Below are 19632 nucleotides of genomic sequence, written 5' to 3'. Positions count from 1 at the left end.
CCATTTTCCTCCTATGTATTAATTTGAAAGTCCCCGATATCAATGGAATGTGCTGTTATTAATGTAGTCTGTGGTTCTGGCATGAGGTTATGTGACTGAAATTTCAACTGATAACTGTTTTCCAGATTATGAGAGTTACTTTTCCTTTGAGAACACTTGTCAGTGACATTCCACATAGAAATATGCAGTTTTCTGATAAAAATAATTTGCTTCTGACTTGCAGCAGGTCATTAAGTAGTGTCTAGTAATTAATTCAGGAAACAACATTTAGTCTTAAAATCTTTTTCCTTCTGCTAATAAAGGTAGCTTAGCTCTTGCTTAACTGGAAGAAAAAAATGGGCTTCTTTACATTTAAACTATCAATACAATTTTATTTGGTGATGCTGTAAATATCTGTAGTACACTCATCTGTTGCAGCACCATGAATTTGTATTCTAGGAACTGGAGAACATCCTACTTCCTGATTTCCTGGAGGAGGTGCCTGCACAACACATCGACTCAATCAGATTGTTCAGCGAAAATGTTAAATGTTGGATGCTTAATCCTTTGGGAGGATTTCCACTAATGCTCCAAACATCCAAATCTAATGGTAGGTTTGAGTAAGAGAAATTTTCAAAAATAACTTCTCATTAAACTGCAAAAAAGATTGTATTACAAGACTCTTAAATTATTTTAAAAACTTGTTTAGTTAATGTAACTTCAATAGTAGCAACAACTAGAGTTAGCTGGGATACAGTTAAAAATAAATAGTCTCAGATAATGTGTGAGAACAAATTTAAGCCAAAATTATTCCCAATTTATGGTAAATTGAAGTGTACTTAAACCTTTTTAAAGATGTCTTCTGCCACGATTCCTTTGGCTGTGTAGATAACCAAATAATAAGCAGCCTGCCCTCTGAAATTTAGATATTATTCTGTCTCTTCACCTTGCAATTGGTTTTATGCTGATAAATTAATTAATGGCTATAACACAGTCCAATATAAAGGGAGGGAAAAAAGCCACACTCCTATAGGGAAACTATGACTTCCATTAGAGGAATTGAGGATGATTGGAAAAAGTCTGTACTCTACAAACCTGTGTGTATATGTTTGCATTCGTAAATATGTCCATACACACATGTATATATTTATATATATGATGCTGAAGATTCTGACTAAAACATCATGTTGCTCAGTTGCTCCTTGACTGAAGACCAGCTCCATAGTAGTGAAGCAGGGCTCCTGTGTAGACAAAAGATTGTATTAGGAATCATATGCCTAAGAAAGACTTTGAGACAAAATAATTCTGGTATTTCTTACATTTGAATGCTTGACAGAGCAAGCTTAGTAATGTATTTTTAACATGTGTGTGCATGGGCATATATGTCAATAATCACCTATGACCCTTTGTATATGTATCCTGGTCTTTCTTCTTTGTACAAACATCATAGAAACAGAAATTTTCACTGAAAATCACTGTCTGTCTACAGAAGTTGCTTTATACTTGATTTTCCTGCCACTGAAAATCAGTTATTTTATATTTTATTCTTAAGAAGTGTATTCTTGGACCTTTTCATAATTATATAACACATAAACAGGACAAAAGTAGAACAAAAGAAACCAACTCCTATTCACAGTGCTGCAGAATTATAGATGCATAAAGGTGGAAATGTAAACTGTCTAAACAAAATACAGGAGGTTTAGATTTACGATTGCTTTCATTCACTTGAAACCATACAGGTAAAAGAACATTAATCTTAATTAGGAAGTATTAAATGTAAAAAAATATTGAAAGTATCTTTCCTGTAAATCATGGGTTAATAGATTCACAGTGAAGGAAGCAGCTTCTCCTTGCAAGCTTTGACTGCAAGGGTCCCCAGCCCAGCCTATAATGCTGGCTCAGTGCCCCCACTGTGCTCTCTGTTACCCTCCAAAGCTCCCCTAGGGATCTACCTTCTAACTTAAAAGATCTGTCTTCATTAATGTATTTTAGACTGTAAAATATTAATGATGTGAAACATCTGCCTCTTCTTCTTTAACAGAAGTTAAAGAGTTTGTAAAAAGACTCAGGAGACAGACAGACCTTTGTAACATGGCCAAGGTATGTTGCAGAACCCGTGAAGCAAAAAAGATGGGCATCTCATTCACACAAGCAGTTTGGACTAAATTTCAGATGCTCCACTGTAAGACAATAGCAGCAGCAGCATGGGTGTTCTTAACTGACCGTAGTCTAAATCATGCTCACCCTCCTACTCATCTCTTCCCACATCGTTAAGTATGCTGACAGGACCTTTTCCTCCCTCTGGATTCTGCAAAAGCCTCTGAGATGTGGTCAGTGGTCCCCCATGGAGAGGAGAACACAGTAGCTGGAAGGATCAGATGACAATTTCCAGTATCTTCACTCATCCATGACAAAGTCAGTCAGACAGCACATGCTGGAGTTATTCTAAAGTTGGTTTTGTGCAACATCCTGACCACTTTCTCTGACAAGTGCTGCAGCAGCCTGCACAAGGGAGATCACTAACACACTGGCTGTGGAGAAGCTGCATGGTCAGGGAGTAGGCCATGAAGTGTCTAAGGGCTCAAGATCCCAGGGTTCAACTGGAAAAATCTTTTCCATCCTCTGCTTTGACAGTGTTAGGAAGAGGGATGCAGGGTAGCTTCCTCTGCCCTTTCCTCCTCAGGGTCCAGTCACTCAGACTGGCTTTTTTCCTTGTGAAGAAAGAGAGAAGAATATCTCTAACGATTAATATTTCTGCCTGCTTTTTGCTCTGCAGTATCATTCTTCTCAGCTACAGAGGTGCCTTCAGAAGCTGCATTTTTAAACCTCTGAACATGGCAAAGTAAATAGTTTCATTCAGTGCTGCATTATTATGCAGGCCTGTACCCTTTCTGCAATATTTCTTCCATTGGTGTCCTTGGATCCTTCCAAACCCTTGGGTTTTGAGGTGGTCCAGGCCATGGCAGAAGAGGTAGTTCAGAAATAGGGAAGAAAGCAAAAGAGAACAGATGGTATATTCTCTCCTTCAAACAACAAGGACAAGATTTCTCCAACATGCCACCTGACTTAAATCACTGTGTTGTCTCCCCACGATAAACAGAGGGAAGGAGGGAAGGAGAGAAAGGGAGGAGGAGGGGGAAGGAAGGAAGGAAGGAAGGAAGGAAGGAAGGAAGGAAGGCAGGAAGGCAGGCTTCATCACCAGCAGGATACAAAACACACACCCCTCTTACTTTAAAAAAAAATTAATAATGCACAAACACACATAGGTGTGCTAACACAGGCAATAAGTCGACTTCTATAAAGTGCTAAGCACTCAGAGTTTCCATCTACTGCAGCAGCCCTTGGAGATACTAATACCTGAAAAGTTTAGCTTTATGTGCTTCTAAACAGGGCTTCTTATTGAAGAATATAATCCAGCAAGATCACAAGTGTCAACTATTCCCAGCCATTTGCATTTGATTTGCATGCTCAGAATTCATATCATCCTTCTTGTAATGTTAAAGGGCTGGTTGTAGCTTTTGACTCTTCCCTCCCTATTCCTAATGTGCAGAAAAGCTGCAGAGAGTCAAAATTAGATTTACGCCCTCAAGATTTAGGACAAGAGAATTGCAGCTAGTTGGGGAAATTCTCTAGCAGCAGCTTCTGGCTGCTCTACATCCCCTTTACACTGTTTAATCAGCACAAAGTGAGCACAGCAGACCCAAGAATCAGGGTCAAATCTACACTTACAGCTCTCACAAGTAAATGATGTTTGTACCTTCTCTAGAGCTTCTTCAAAATACAAGGGAAAAGCAAAGGAGTTCCACTGTACTTGACTATTAGTCCCATCATCAATTTAAAACCAATAATTTCAATAATTGAGACTCTGTAAGTCTTGTAAATGAGCATCTCTGTAGTCCTTCAGCAGTCACATAGCCTTGATTATAACTTCTGTTATAGATCTTGCCAAAGCCATGAGTGCTAGGCTCCAGTGAAACAGGGTAGGAAAGAAACACCAGTTAATATCCTCCTGCAAACTGCATCCCCCTGTCCAAGGCATGCCACAAGATGGTGAGATGAACACCACAGATGTTTAGACTTTTCAGCTTGTGAAAAATATGCAGGTGGTTCATGGGCAAGTGGATGTCCCTTAGAAAGACTGCTGAGTGGTTTAGTCAGTCAGACCCACCCTAGGTGCTTGTGTGGACTCGTATCCTGTTTCACACTGTCACCCACCTCAGATGCTCATGTGAAGTGGGTGTGAGTAGAGCAAGCAATACCGTCCTCCTCCTCCACTGTACTCTCCTGGCTTCCAGCAATCTGAGATGACAGCTAATATCCACATCATAGTATTAAATAACTTGATTTTTGACATCACAACATCTTGGGGTAGTGAGTTCCAGGGTTTGATTATTTGTTGTGTGAAAAAATACTTTATTATTTAAAAAAATTCTACTCTTCTTCATGCAATTCTCTCTGCAAATCTCCATCACATCCTTCCTCAGTTATTTCTATCCAAATCTGAAGTTTATCTCCTCTTCTCACATAGGAGTAATCTGATATTTCTAATTACTCTTCTCTGCTTTCTCTGTCTAAAACGCACCTGGGATTTCAGCTAGAGACTTAATGGTCAAAGCAGGTGAGAGTGCTTGTGATGAGAAGTACTACAGAGGCACAGTGCAGCTGCAGCCTCTGAACAGTGTAACCACACCATCCCTTGTAGAGTACTTTGCAATAATTTAGCCATCTGGTGAGAAAATATGAACAATTTTGTCAGGGTCAGCATTCAAAAGAAAAAAGTAAATTTTCCATCATGTGTGGATAAAACAGGCTGACAGCTGCTACTACCTGGACATGCAAAAGTAATTAGAGCATAAAAAGGTGTAAATTCCCTTTGAAAAAGGAATGTGGATAAGATGTTTGTCATTTCCTGGAGCTGATTCCTGCGTCTGGTAAGCTGTATTTAAGTGCTGTCATTTAGAAAATTATATCTGGTATAGTCCAATGGCTAAAGAGATAAGTCCGCGGTGTTGGGGCATGGAGTCAGGTGCTAGCAGGGTACTGAAGAAGCTGCCCCTGGTAGTTCCCAGCCTTTGAATCATGTGTTCTTGTTGCAGGCTCTTCTTCTGACACTGAAAACTGCAAGTCAAATAAGAAAAATGCCTTTGTCTTTAACTTAGATGAAGGGGATTACTGAGTGAGAATCAGAATGTTTTTAGTGTTTCAAAAAAGTTAGCAGAATGACAAGATTGGAAATTGTATCCTTGACTGTTTTCATCATTTCACCAAGAATTTTAAGGAATACTATGTGATGTTAGCAATTAATTAAAAAAAAATGAAGAGATGAGGATCAAATGTTAGTCTGAAAATTGTTTGCAATATCTATGTGAATAATACTTTTTGGGACAAATATGAAGACAGATTCATTCACAAATGACTCATAAGCAGATAAATGTGATAAAATCCCAACTGATATTATTTTAACTAATGACCATATTTCTAATGTCATTTTTACTCTCTCAAAGGTTTGGACAACTGGAGAATTGAATTGAATTTGCCTTTGAATTTAATTGAAACATGTATTAAGGACAGGTAACATCGAGAGAAAGCTGTCCCTGATACACCATTCCATGCTTTAGACAAAATACTGTTATTTGGTGTAATTATAGTAACTCTTGACAAAACCAATTGCCCAGGCAATTGCCCAGATAATTCAAGCATGTTAGCCTTGTCTGCTTCATCGCAGACAACACAGAGTGTCATTGGAAAGAACAAAAATCTCTTGAAGACAACTTCTTATCTCCTTTGATCCTGTAGCCCCTCTCCCAGTTTGGAGACTGCTCATATGAAGTCTAGTATTGAGTAAGGGAAGCTTCCCTTTTTCAATTTCCTTATTTGGCTGACTTAAGAGCTTGAGAGAATGAAAGGCATTAACTGTTTTTTTATTCTCTACAGACAGTAAGAGCACTCTTGAACAACAACAGCACAGTCACTGTTCTGCGATCAGGCTTGCATGCTGTCTTCAATGAGCAATCTCTGGATGTGACTAAAAACCTCTTTCGAGAGAAGTTTAGGAATCCAAAGAAGCGGCAGAAAAACATACAATTCAAATGTAATATTTTTTTTGCTATATTTGTCTATCCACTTAAGCCCTTGCTTGCCATTGTTAAAGCTCCAGCATTTCCTCTTGCTCATTCATGGCATCTGCCCTAATGGGAATTACTGTCTTACTGTAACCCAAAGGGCTGGAAAAAAGCCAATAAAACTGAGAATGGATCACGTGGTGTTATCCTCCTAACTCTAAAGGTTAAGAATTAAAGGCTGTCCGTTCTGACTCTCTCTGGAAGCTTTTTGTGGCAGTAGGAGTGGGGTTTGTGTTACTGAATTATATATCTTCTAGAAGAAGGTTGGCAAGCAGGGATATTAATTTTTCTTTCCTTTGACAGAAAAGATGTTTTCAATCATCGCATTTTACATTTTTCTCTGTTATTAATTGAAGCACATAAAATAATTTCTTATGGTTAGGTTTTAAAATACTGTATGCTGAACTGGACAAAGCCTTTCAGCTTTCATGTCATTTTGCTATATTGTGGCCTGTGGGATCAATGTTGTGCTGTAAACAATAAAATACTCAGTTTGTATGCAGCCGTGACATAATGTATTTGCCAGCTTAATGAAAAGAAACAGAAACATAATGGCAAGTTAATTTTTTTGATTAATGGTCTGCCATTTAAAATGTTAGCAAGAGATGGGCAAGTTGGACTAGGCTGTGTACAGAGGTGACAGGGGGAAACCTCAACTCTTTGTTCCTGCTCCATCACTGACTTGTGCACTGACAAGGGATATGCCACAGACTTTCTGTGACTTCTTTCAGTAGGAATAATAATTTGCCTTCTTCACAGAACAATCAGCAGAACCATTTCAATAATATTTGTATACATGTTAAAATCAAAACCACTGCACAGAACACTTTTAATACATTTTTCCATTATATTATCATGATCTTACTCTTTCCAAGGTGGGTTTATTGCATTCTCTGTTTTCATTGCTTTTGCAAACTGTTATTTATAATAAGCAAGGTTTCACAAACGCTATACATATGATTTCTTGAAGGAAGATGTCTCAGAAGGGTATAAACTCAGAGAGATGCAGTTTCCCTTTTGGCATTGGGTGGTAGGTTCCAATCTTTTGGGGGAACAGCTGTACTGATATGTGGCAACATTATCTGTATTTCAGTTGGCCTACAGAATATTCTACACTTAATGTTATTGTTTTAAAACTGTTTTCTCCCTTCAAGAGATAAACCAAGATTTTTTTTTCTCAACCACATAAAATCTCAGATACATATGTTAGTATTACCTATAACCAAATTCCAGCTTTTTCATTGGAAGTGCTTTTTCTTGTCACCTTTGCCATGATGACTAGGTCAGTGGAGTTATGGTGGAAATTGAAATCAGTCAGAATTCACGTTCATGTCCAAGTAGGGTACTATATATTAATCAAAATACTAGAAACAGATTTCTTAATCTATTTTAAGGTAAAGATAAAAGAAAAAGGAAGCTAAAAAGGGCAGAAACAAACCAAAAGGCAAGCCAATCACTTCATGTAATGATCTCTCTTCTGTATTTCACAGGTTTGAAAAACTTAATTTCTTCGCTGACATCTACCACAGATATTCGGGATCTCCTGAGTTGTTTCTCTTCAGATCTTCAGACTTTTGTCATTAAGGTATTAAATTAATAATTTCACTAAAGAAAGAGTGATCACATCATTTATCTTGCTACATGCTGACTGTCACTAGTCTGCAGGAGCTACATTGCACACTAGCAACCTGACCAGACTGCAGATTTCCATAGATACAATTTATGCATGCTGCAGAAAATGGAAAATTAATTGGCATACAAAAGTTCCATCTGTGCAAACAACTACAAGCATATTTCTGCACATATATCCGCTCAAGTGGTTTCAGTATCTGCTCTCATTTCATAGACACGTATTATTGCAGTTGCTAATAAACCAAAATTCAAAAGTAATATGTTATTAAAAATGAAAAGAATCCTTCCTAATCTCTGAAATCCTTGATTCACTAAACTGTTGACTTTTAGCAGGTAGTAAGAGAGTGACAACTTCTAGTGCAAAGTCTCTAGCTCTTGTGAAAGATTCCAGTATGAACATCCTCACATATGTACCTTTTGACAGATTACCCATTCTACCATCCCTCTTCCTTGCCTGATTCAGAATTAGTAGTAGCTTGTATGCTGCATTGGATTGGTTGCCAGGCCAGTTAACTTGGGTCTGGGTGATACTTAGAGTTTGGGTAATTTTTTTCCCTTTCTGAAGAAATAAAGTAAACTGTACTTATTTGACTTTTTTTTTCCTTTTTAAATTAAGAAAGATACTTTGCAGTTCTGTGGTGCATTCATCTCATGGAACCCTCAGCTACCTCATGGGATGGTATAGAGAAGAAAGAGCAGGACTTTTCCTGGGGTTTCACAGTTATAAGGCATAAGGCAATACAAAAGAAAAAAAATTTACTATGAGAGTAATTAAGCATAGGAAGAGATTGCCTGGAAAGGCTGTGGAATCTTTATTCAGGAGATATTTAGAATTTGGTTGGACAAGTCCTGAACTAAGCTGGCCATGCTTTGGACAAGAGATCAGATTAGGTAATATCCAAAGATCTCTTTCAACCTCAGCTATTTTAGGATTCTAACAGAAAAAAATATTTGTTGCTTTTTCCACCTTTGTATTGAAAAACTTGAAACTATTTCCCAGTTTGTACAGGGAAATAGTCTGCCACACAGTAAGGAATTCTTTTAATCACCTGTATCATAAACCAATTATTTTCTTTATCTGCAGCCAAGCAGGAGTAAAGAGACGTTTAAAAAGCAGGCATCAGATTTTATGTTGAAATGGAACCTCCTGCTGAGCACTGTAGGCAAGATTCTGACCATCAACAGGACAGACAGTTTTGGTAAGTAGGATCTTTGTGAATCTCATTTCATATGCCCCTTTCTGACCTGAGATGACAGAGGCAATAGATCTAAAAGTATCTAAAGAGGCTGACAAGAAAGCTGGAGAGGACCTTTTCATCAGGGCATGTAGTGACAGGACAATGGGGAATGGCTTTAAGCGGAAAGTAGTATTAAATTAGATATTAGGAAGGAATTCTTTACTATTAGGGTAGTCAGGCAGTGGAACAGATTGCCCAGAGAAGCTGTGGATACTCCATCCCTGGAAGTTCAAGGCCAGGCTGGATGGGGGTTTAAGCAACCTGATCCAGTGAAAGGTGTGTGGCAGGGGAGTTGGCACCAGATGGTCTTTAAGATCCCTTCCAACCAAAACTATTCTGTGTTTCTGTGACTCCATGATTTTAACTGACATAAATTCATGCTACTTAATAAAGTCATCCCTTCTTTCTACTTCCTTCCTTCAATCACCATTCTCCTGGTGATGTGGCTATAGGTAGGTCAGGGAAATTAAATTATTAGTTTTTAACCAGACCAGTTGTCTGAGCAAAACTCTAGGATTCACAGAAGGGAGAAGAGTAGGAGCATGCAGCTGGAGATGGCAGGAAGGGCAGGACTCCCTCTTTTGGCAGAAGTCATAGTTTGTCTGTGGGGAAATGGAAAACAGCAGCCTGAAGTGAGAGCCTCTGCTCTCCCTCCATACCAGAGTTGCACACCACAGCAGAAGGGTGTGATGGAGAGCTGGGGTTGCTAATATCCCAAACCATAAACATTCTAGGTCTCTCAAGTGATAGCTCCAAGTCCTTCAGGTTCTTTCTATATATTACAGAAAGAACTGCTCTGCCAGAGTAGGTCACTGTGATAACTACTTGCCAAAAAGGCAGTTAGTTCATCTGACAGCAGCTCCTTCCAAATGCTCCTTTTCCTTATGCTTAGTTAGCAGCACACCTGTTGAAGGTGTTAAACTGACTGAAAATAGTCACTCCTTTAGCTGGCTTAGTTTTCTCTCTGTTTTAGGGCTCTGAGCTGTCAAACATCAAATCCATCACACACCAGTGCAAGGTAGGAGAAGTGAAGGAACTGTGCAGTCATGTTCACTTGAAGTGATTTGAAGTGATACAACCATGTCTTAAATCGGTTCAGTCTCTACCCTAACTGCCTTTCTTGTCATTTGTAACACCTTTCAGAGGCTTCATTCAGCAGAAATGCACCATCTCCTGTGAGAGGCATCTAATCCCGAACTCTATGAACCGCCATTTAGAATTTCAAAGCAGCACCTTCATATTTTTGACTCTTCTGTTGGACGGGGCTTCACATAAATAGCCAAAGAAAACCTCATTATCTTCTTTGAAATGCCCCTTCAAAACTGTACTTTCATGTGTTTCCTGCAAAGACATAACAAAGGGGTATTGTTAAGGTTGTTGCCTTTTGTGTTCTTTGGTATTCTTACCCCAATAATGCCTGTGTTTGTGCATCTATGAACACACCCTTCTTCTGCATCAAGCTGCTACCTTTTGCCTTATGTTTAGATTGTAAACTGTCTTAAGCAGGATCAGAGTTTTGTTCTGTGTCTGCAGGGAACATAGCACAGTAGAGTCCCTTGTCCATCAGCTGCTGCATTACAGTAATAATAAAATAATCAGTCATTTCTTAATCTCTGGAGGAGTTCTGCACAAAACTCTCCAATGTTACATGCAATATTCTTGGCAATGAGGAGGCTGGGAATGAATTCCAAGAACTGCACTGGAAGCATAATGTTTATTGAAATCTCCCATGATGATGACATCCTCTTCCCTCTTTCCACCGCAAGAAGAGTTTAATGAATTGGCTCCTTGTTCTGCAGTTGTCAAAGGATGGGATGCAACAGATGAAGTGCATGTCTGCCTCTGCAGAGCCTTCCTTGAAGTAGTTACAATTTTTATTTTCACTGTCACTTATGACAGTCTTCCTACTGTACTTCAATAACACTGATTTAATTTTTTCTCATATATGAGAGAGTTAAAAATGGTTTTTAATCTTTTGCTATGATGCTCCAAAAATTTGGTCATTATTATCTTCTTTCTTAATAACCCCAGTGCTTTAAGATGTTGCGTTATTTGATCTAATGATGTCCCTTCTTTCACATGTTTCTATTCCATTAGGATATTGAGTTTTAGCAGACAGGCTGAAGCAGTTCTGTTAACAAGCCATCTGATGTAAAAGTTCTCAGGGTCATTGCTTTTCAGAAGTTTCTTAAATGTCAGCATTTCTTGCAGGAATGGTGGGCATCCTGCAAGTCAAACTATGTAGCATCCACACTGCAGAAACACAATCACTTAGGGAAATGTGTGAGTGCCAGTGCGTCTGGCCAAATGCAGTGTGTCTCACACCCAAAATAAACCACATACTAGTAACCAAAACCAAACTTACTTCTGACTCAATCTCTTGCCTTGGAGTTTGCCATATCCAGCACACATAATATACTGGCATACTTACACCTCAGAATTTAGAATTGACTTTTACCCTTTTCCAGCCCAGCCCAGCCTCCACGTGGGTGATGCCCAAGTGCAATTGGAGGAACTGTGCAGTTACCCCTGCTGAAAGGCAGTACGGAGAAAGTGTGGAGCCGCAGTCAGGGGTACTGGGACATACTTCCCTCACCGAGTTTCATGTCGGCTCACACACCTCTGTTTCCTTACTGGTCTACCTTCCAAGGCATTCCAAGCCACAAGGTCTGGATAGTGACCTGTGCATTCCTCCTTTGCAAGCAAGCTGCTTCAACCTAGTCCCTCTTGAAAACTGTGTCCCTCTGTATTATCCAAGGGGCAACTGGAGTGGTAGCTTTGGTTTCATGCTTACTTTTATTAAATATGTTGAAAACACCTGAAAGACTGATAGAAACACTCTTGGACTACTAGTGTCAGGTCTGTATACTTTCAACTCCAACTATAAAAATCCCTTTCCATAGGTAAACAAGTGCTTCCACCTACTTTGCTATAGTTTAAAGACCCCCAAAAGGATGAACAGCAGAAGCAGCATCTTCTCAGACACATTTAACATCAAAAGAGACATTTTTCATTTTTAAAGCTCTATAAACCTTGGTTGTTCATATAAATTGTGGTACCTTCTTGTTGATGTCCATGTAAACTTGTTTGTGGGATGCAGAGGTTATGAATTACTTCATGAATTCCTACACAGATTTATGGCATGGAAGAAGATCTACTTTTTACTGTAAGGACTTCCAGTCAAGGTATGATTCAAATGTCAGTGGCCTCAGAGAGTCTCTCTTGGCTTTTAGCAGTTATGGCTCAGGCTGCAAGGTAGGCGTAGGCCATTTAATGTCATAAATACAAGACATACAAACATCTGTAGGAGGTTTTGCTTGGGAAGAGGTGGAATGATTTATTTGTCTGAGGGGAGAATGGGAATGATACATTGTTATTGATAAGCCTTGTAGTAGAAATTAATGTGGGGGAAAAACTTGAACGGGAAAGTGAATGAACACAAATACACTTTCCTCGCTAAGTTAAATAAGGGAAAAAGTTTTTGCTTATGTTTAAAATCTGCACTTGGTGCCTCTTTTGCCGTGAAATCTGGAAGTACGTAATTTTGTAAGTCCTGTTCGATGAGTGCTGATATGCTACTTTATCTAGCTCATTACTATAACAAAGCCCTTCAAAAAAGAACACACCATAAAGATAAGCAAATTAAAAGGTTGTCATACTTATCTTTGTTTTTCTTTAAAACTAGGATCCTGGCTTTTGTTGAATTTGCTACTTGTTGATTTTGCGGCTCACGTTTTCCAGACCTATATAGAGGAGGAGAAAGAAGATGGAAATTCCTTGGTTGCAAAGCAAAATGAGGTCCCTGTTCTGTGTGTTTATGAGCCCAGCCATCTCTCAGCCTGTTTTGCAGAGGATCAGTCTCAAGCCAATGCTCCACAGACAGCTCTCGTGATGCAGAACCAGAATAACTTTGGATTAAGCAATATTTTCCAGAGTTCTGAGTTGTTTGGTGAACACAGCCACTGCCAGCAAGGTGAAATTAACATTAACATAAAAGAAAACTATGACAAAACCCCAGTTAGAAATTGGGTAGATTATAACCCCAGGGATTGGGAGGGCTGTGTTTGGTTGAGGGTTTTTATGCATGTAAAGTAGAACTAATGAAATCCAGGTTTTCATGGAGCTGTGTCCGATGTCACTGAAAACTGTAGTCATAAAGCATCCTTCACACCTCACACCCATCCCATGATCCTATCAAGGCATTGTAATCTCCACACCACCCACCTCTTCAGTACCACAGTTCCCTGATCTTTCCTTAGGTTTCCAGCAGACCTCTGGTGCTCCATCAGATTCCCCAGGCGTTGTCTAAGGAAGAGCAGTACTGTTCAGGTGGGCTGGAGCAGGCTGTGGGCTAGCTGGCAAAATGGGCTGCATGTATTTATGGATCAGAAGAGAGAGGGCACAGTGTGGTCTTTTCTCACTGTTGGAAGCATCGAGAGCACATTCTCTGCTCTCCAGTTATCTGTTAATTTTATCAAAAGATGCAGAAAAATTAAATCCTTGAGACCTTTCTCTCCACCAGGCTTCCTTGCAGTCAGTCCACTGCTCCAAACTTACTAGCATAAAGTAAGGCATACAGGTAGAAAACAAGATAGACTTTGAGTCTTCTAGGATACAAGGCTAAAATATAAGGACATATGGGAACATGGATCAAGTCTCTGTGCTTAATGCAAGCGATGAATTAATCATTCAGCTGTTTTCAGATTTGTCTTCCATGCAGTAATATGGAAGAGAAATTAAATTTAGGACATTATCTTAAATCTCAGAGAACACTGTGTTTTCCAGAAAACTGTGAAGGACAAATGTTAATGGCACCAAGACTCACGAAGAAAATTACATTTTTGGGGCGACCCTGCTATAGTTATTTTAAACCCAAGAGGTGTTCAGTTTCCATATACTAGGACCAGGAGTGGAAACTGACTGTTTTAAAAACATCTTTATTAGTTATAATAACCCTTAGGGGACCCTAATTTCTTAAACATAGGATATGCTAAGACTAGCTCAGCAACGGAAGTTGGAGGGGAGAAAGCAGGTATGAAGGGGACAAACTAAGAATGATTTATACATGTGATGGGCATGTTTGACAGATTTTGTTATTTTTCAAATGTAAAATAATAACCCATCCTGTCATACCACCTTATAGTCAAAAACCAAACTGAGCTGAGTGCCAGCTATTAGCAGGAGAGCTCTAAATCACTGATGATCAGAAATGAGGAAATAAACCACTAGAAATCTCATTCAATATCTGCCCTGCTTCCTATGCTCTTCACTGTACTGCCCATGTGGGCTTTTGTATGGCCTCCTATGGCCATTTCAATGCTTTTTGCAGGTATTTGACCCAGACACAGACAAGGGTTTGACCCAGGTTTGGTCTGTGTAAGTGATGTGCCTATAAATATGTCTGTCAGTTTTGCATGTTTTGTACATGATTGCAAGAACAGAGCAAGGCTGATTAGAGTGAGGGATGAGGGATGTCAGAATAAGAGAGGAAGGGTGTAAAATGTGAAATGAGGAGTAGGACAACTTGAGAGAAGTTATGGATGAGGAAAGGACACAGTGAAGGATTGAGTGTAGAAAAAGTTTAAAGAAGCCAACAGATGATGGATTCTACCAGTCCACATGCAAGATGCTGATAATGGTGGGATGAAAAAGAAATTCTGGTAAGAGCCTGTTGATGTTGTGGTTCAACTTTTTGAGGGAGCTGAAAAATTTCAAGCTGCAGCTCAAAAGTGCTTCAGGGTCTGTGATAGAGTGAGTGAGCATTTCTGCCCGCTTGTTTTCTTCAGACAGGTGGTAGCTCCCACCTCAACCATTGCAGATTCCTTCTTTTTGTGTGCAATACTAATTCCATAGGTTGATAAAAAACACAGCTGCCAAAAGCATCTCCATCACCCACCACTTTGTTTGTATGGCCATCTCTATAGATCCTTTGAGTAGATTCTCATTGCATGAGAATTTTTGTTCTATGACTTTTGATCACCATCATCATCATGCTCCCAAGCAACCATCTCCCAAGCATCCCTGCTCCTGACTAACACCCCTTCGGCCACAGCCCATTCTGTTGGGTATCTAAAGCCTCAGCAGCCTTAGCAGCATCCACCAGACACACTGCTGTTTCCTGGACTGCATTTCTGCTGCCTAACATATTGCTCTGTGCATCATGAGTTTATTTCATAATTTTTGCTTCACCTCATACAGCCTCAGCAGCTCTCCGCGATCCACTGGTCAGTTCCCATCCTCTACTCCGTTCACTGCCAACAACACCAACCTCTACGGCATTTTAATCTTGTCCCACAAGGCATTTCTATGCCTTCTCTACAGTCTGTTGTGCTGGGGAAAAAAAACAGTCTGCTTATCACACCTCCACCCTCACCTCATTGAAATTAGTGCTAACCACTTAGTTGTGCTACAAAACCCTGGAAAACAAGAGGGAGGACTGGTAACAGAAATCAGAAAAGAATCTCCTGACCTTACCCTGTTATCAGCAGCACCAATATGTGTCTGTGGATTAGCAGCTCACTTCGTAATCTTTTAGTTGTCACCTGAATTCTTTCTCTTCCTTCCCCATCTGTTTTTGGTTTTCCTTTCCTAGTTCATGCTGAATATAAATTACATTCCTCAGCAGAGAGACTATATTTTTCCATTTATTTTGAATAGTGCAGCACATTTCTGAATCTTATTTTTAAATATAGTTTGAAGCATGAAAATAATTGTTAATTATTTTGAAGAGAGAATACATTCGAAGTTGGTGGCATCTCCCAAGGAAAACATTGGTTTTATATGAAAAAATGTAGAGGGCGGGAGTGAGACAATAGAAGATTTGTACACACTGGCTTAGAGGGAAGTGTGGCAGATGAAATGCTATATAGCCAAACATAGTATGAACTAAAGAATTGATGAAACCAGTGGCAGTAACGGAGATGTTCTGAGCGAGCTGTAATCTATGAAACTGCAGCTCAGAGAGCATTGGCCCCATCTTTATTCCTTATCACAGAGCTTGCACTTGCTTTCTTTCAGCACGAATAACATTTTTTCATCTAGAAAATCCCATTCTAGGTTTCTGCTTTTTGTTCACTTGTTACCAAATTAAAATCCTATTAAACTTCACACCTGCAGTGGGTTTATCTGCAGAGCACTGTGCTGTAGCTTTTAATCCAATTCCACACCTTTGTAACATACAATATACTGCAAATCAGGGCACGAGGAGACTGAGGGTATGCTATTCCTAGCTCTGTTAGCAGAGAGCAAATCAAACACTTTGATTTGTTAAAAAGGGAGAAAAAAATAGGACATAGTTAACTGTTTGACATATAGGAACGGTAAGTGTTCATCTGAGTGGTCTGTATAAGCCAGGATCAAGTGAAATCATTAACTAAAATGATCAAAAAACTAGGGAAAAACATGACCCTAATTGAATTCAGTGTCAAAACTTCTGCTGATTTTAAGAAAGCCAGAATTTCAGCATGAAAAAGCAGGTCCCGTCAGGACAGAGACAGGCTGAGACTATTTGTTTTGAAAGTGAATAGAAGGGCTCATAGCAGAAATGCAAAGTGTGAATGACATATTAGAAGTGGATGTGGCCTCCTGTCAGACCTTTGCCTACCTATGAGGAACCCCAATGTGCGCCTCCTCTTGTTGGGTTTATTGATGTAAAATAAGGCTTGGCATCTATAAAATCCCTTGGGTTAAACTGGAAAGAATAGAGAAGACTTTTCTTGTTTGATGAAGGGAGAAACTTAAAATTTACAGTTCCTATTGCCAAAACATTTCCATGTTTCTTTTCTAATTTTTAGCACATCCAAGTAATTTTGGAAGAGAGATTTATTATAACGTGTACTAAACTGGATCTTCAAGTTGGAAGGGAAACACTTCTTACTCAAAAGGTGGACAGACACTTCTTTGCCTCCAATGAGCAGCAAATCTTAAGAGAAAACCATCCAGACTTGAAAATTCTTTATGCTACACCATTCTTACTTTTTGATACAACTTTAAGGTATACTGTTTTCATTCTCTTAAATTTAAGATTTTTTTCCCCTGGAAATACTAAATGCAATACTGGGCTAGCAATGCAGTTATTTTAAGTTGTCATGTGATTTGTATTATTTGAATAAATCTTCAGAAAAAAGGTGAACTATTTGTGGCTTGCTTTTATGTATTTCCTGTATTTTTCTGTCGTCAGTAAAGCTGAAGACCTACCTGAGTTATTGTGGTAAATTTATCTGGAAGCTACAGCATAGATCACAGAATCACAGAATATACCAAGTTGGAAGGGATCCACAAGGATCATCAAGTCTAACTCCTGGCCCTGCACAGGATCATCACCAAGAGTCACACCATGTGCCTGAGAGCATTGTCCAAATGCTTTTTGAACTCTGTCACGCTTGGTGCTGTGACCACTTCCCTGGGGATCCTGTTCCAGTCCCCAAACACCCTCTAGGTGAAGAACCTATTTCTAATATCCAACCTAAACCTCCCCTGACACAACTTCAGGCCATTCCTTCGGGTTCTGTCACTGGTCACCACAGAGAAGAGATCAGTGCCTGCCCCTCCTCTTCCCCTCACAAGGAAGTTGTAGACTGCAATTAGGTCTCCCCTCAGTCTCCTCCAGCATGAACAGACCAAGTGGCCTCAGCTGTTCCTCATACGGCTTCCCCTTGAGGCCCTTCACCATCTTTGTCGCCCTCCTTTGGACACTCTCTAATAGCTTAATATCTTTCTTATATCATGATGCCCAAAACTGGCACAATATTCAAGGTGAGGCGGCACCATCGTGGAGCAGAGCAGGACAATCACCTCCTCAACAGGCTGGCTGTGGACACAGTTGGCCCTTCTGGCTGCCAGGGCACTGCTGACTCATATCCAACTTGCCATCAACCAGGATCCCCAGCTCCCTTTCTGCAGCACTGCTTTCCAGCATCTCATTCCCCAGGCTGTACATACATCTGGGGTTGTCCCATCCTGGTGCGGAATCCAACACTTCTCCTTGTTGAACTTCATATTGTTGGTGATTGCCCAGTCCTCTAATTAGTTGGGGTCTCTCTGCAGAGCCTCCCTGCCTTTGAGGGAGTCAACTGCTCCTCTGAGTTTTGTGTAATCTGCAAACTTGCTTAGTATCCCTACCAGTCCTGCATCCAAGTCATTTCTGAAGATGTTGAAAAGCACAAGGCCTAAGATGGAGCCCTTTGGAACCCCACTAGTGACAGGTCACCAGTCTGATGTCAACCCATTCACTATTACCCACCATGCTCAACTCCTTAGCCAATTGCTTATCCATGGCATTATGTGTTTATCCAGCTGTGTGCTGGACATTTTGTTCAGAAGGATACTGTGAGAGACAATATTGAAAGCTTTTCTGAAAAGCAAAAAAGGTTACATCAACTGGCTTCCCTTGATCAGCTAGGCGGGTTACCTTCTCATAGAAGGAAAACAGGTTTGATAAGCAGGACTTTCCTCTTGTGAAGCTGTGCTGGCTGTCACTGATGACAGCGTTGTCTTTCAGGTGTTTTTCAATACTTCATAGAATAATTTTCTCCATAACTTTACCAGGCATTGAAGTGAGACTGACAGGCTTGTCATTTCCAGGGTCCTCCTTCTTGCCCATCTTGAAAATCAGGACAACATCCACCAGCTTCCAGTCAGCTGGGACCTCTCTGTATTCTCAAGACTGCTCAAAAATCATCAAAAGAGGTTTTGTGATGACATCAGCCAGCTCTTCAAGGATTCTTGGGGGAATCCCATCAGATTTGTAGGGATCCAGCTGGAGCAGCAGATCCTGTACAGTTTCAGGGTTGACTGGGAGTTCATCATTCTTCACAAATTTCATAGTCTATATTTACTATTTCATACAAATTTATGCCAGGGTTTCTCTTTATAACTTCTTTACTTGTACTTTGCTTACAAAACAAGTGTGTGAAGAAATTCCCTGAAACACCAGGGAAATGGGAGGGTTAAATATTTTTTAAGAGCATGCCTGCAGTGAGTTGTCTGGGTCTGGTTGCTATTTCAAGAAGCGACAACCGCTTTGTTATTTTGAGAAAGGACATATCCTGAATCAGAGAAAAGCACTTGTCAGGAGCTTAGGCTTTCACTTATTTTGGGTTTGGAAATCTACATTTATTTTCTACTTGCATCTCTATCCCTCTGTCTCAGCTCAAGCAATGTAGTGGGAATCAATATTCAAAAGTGTGGTATTACAGCAGATGCAGACAGGCCCATGTGCTAAAGGGAAAGGTAATCATGTATTCTACAGATAAGATTAAGAGTTTGGTGCCAAAATTACATACTCTCAGGAAGTATCTTCACAGTCAGAAAAATTCATTTGGGCTTTAAGACCTGTTGTATCCCTTTCCACTATCCTTCAGGTTTTTATGGTGAAGATAAAAAAACAGAATAGGGGGTCTAGGAAAAATATAAGCTAAAAATACTCAATATTTTCCAGTCAACTTATATTTATAAGAGTTTAGATTCTAGATTAGATATACAACATGTTCTTGTGGTACAATTAAGCAGAAGTTGTGTCAATAGACTGACGTTGCAATATGCTATGGAAGGGTAAGATCTGTGAGATGTACCTGAGAATCTTCAGACAGGCAAAGGCTCCTATGAGATTCATTGCTCCCTGTCTCCTATTGAACCTGTGCTCCTTAAATAATTTGCACAAA

The 19632-nt window shown here is 39.8% G+C and overlaps 1 protein-coding gene across 3 annotated transcripts in view; it reads left to right on the top strand.

Moving 5' to 3' along the window:
• The window catches only part of RFX8 (RFX family member 8, lacking RFX DNA binding domain), a 34441-nt gene extending 17339 nt beyond the window's left edge, over window positions 1–17102 (top strand). Inside the window, exons 10-16 of one of the 3 annotated variants that reach the window (XM_027674933.1) lie at window positions 439–589; window positions 2021–2079; window positions 5914–6070; window positions 7592–7686; window positions 8818–8932; window positions 12657–12944; window positions 16765–17102. In XM_027674933.1, the coding sequence (XP_027530734.1) occupies window positions 439–589; window positions 2021–2079; window positions 5914–6070; window positions 7592–7686; window positions 8818–8932; window positions 12657–12944; window positions 16765–16811 (912 nt within the window). In that variant the 3' untranslated portion in view covers window positions 16812–17102. Of the gene's footprint in view, window positions 1–438; window positions 590–2020; window positions 2080–5913; window positions 6071–7591; window positions 7687–8817; window positions 8933–9944; window positions 10247–12656; window positions 12945–16764 lie in introns of those variants that run through there. The other 2 variants (XM_027674935.1, XM_027674934.1) reach the window with 2 other exon arrangements.
• The last annotated feature ends 2530 nt before the right edge of the window (window positions 17103–19632 follow it).

The sequence above is a fragment of the Neopelma chrysocephalum genome, unplaced genomic scaffold (genome assembly GCF_003984885.1).
Source record: "Neopelma chrysocephalum unplaced genomic scaffold, ASM398488v2 Primary Assembly neopelma1_25, whole genome shotgun sequence".
Classification (NCBI taxonomy): domain Eukaryota; kingdom Metazoa; phylum Chordata; class Aves; order Passeriformes; family Pipridae; genus Neopelma; species Neopelma chrysocephalum.
This window is presented reverse-complemented; position numbering and strand designations above follow the sequence as displayed.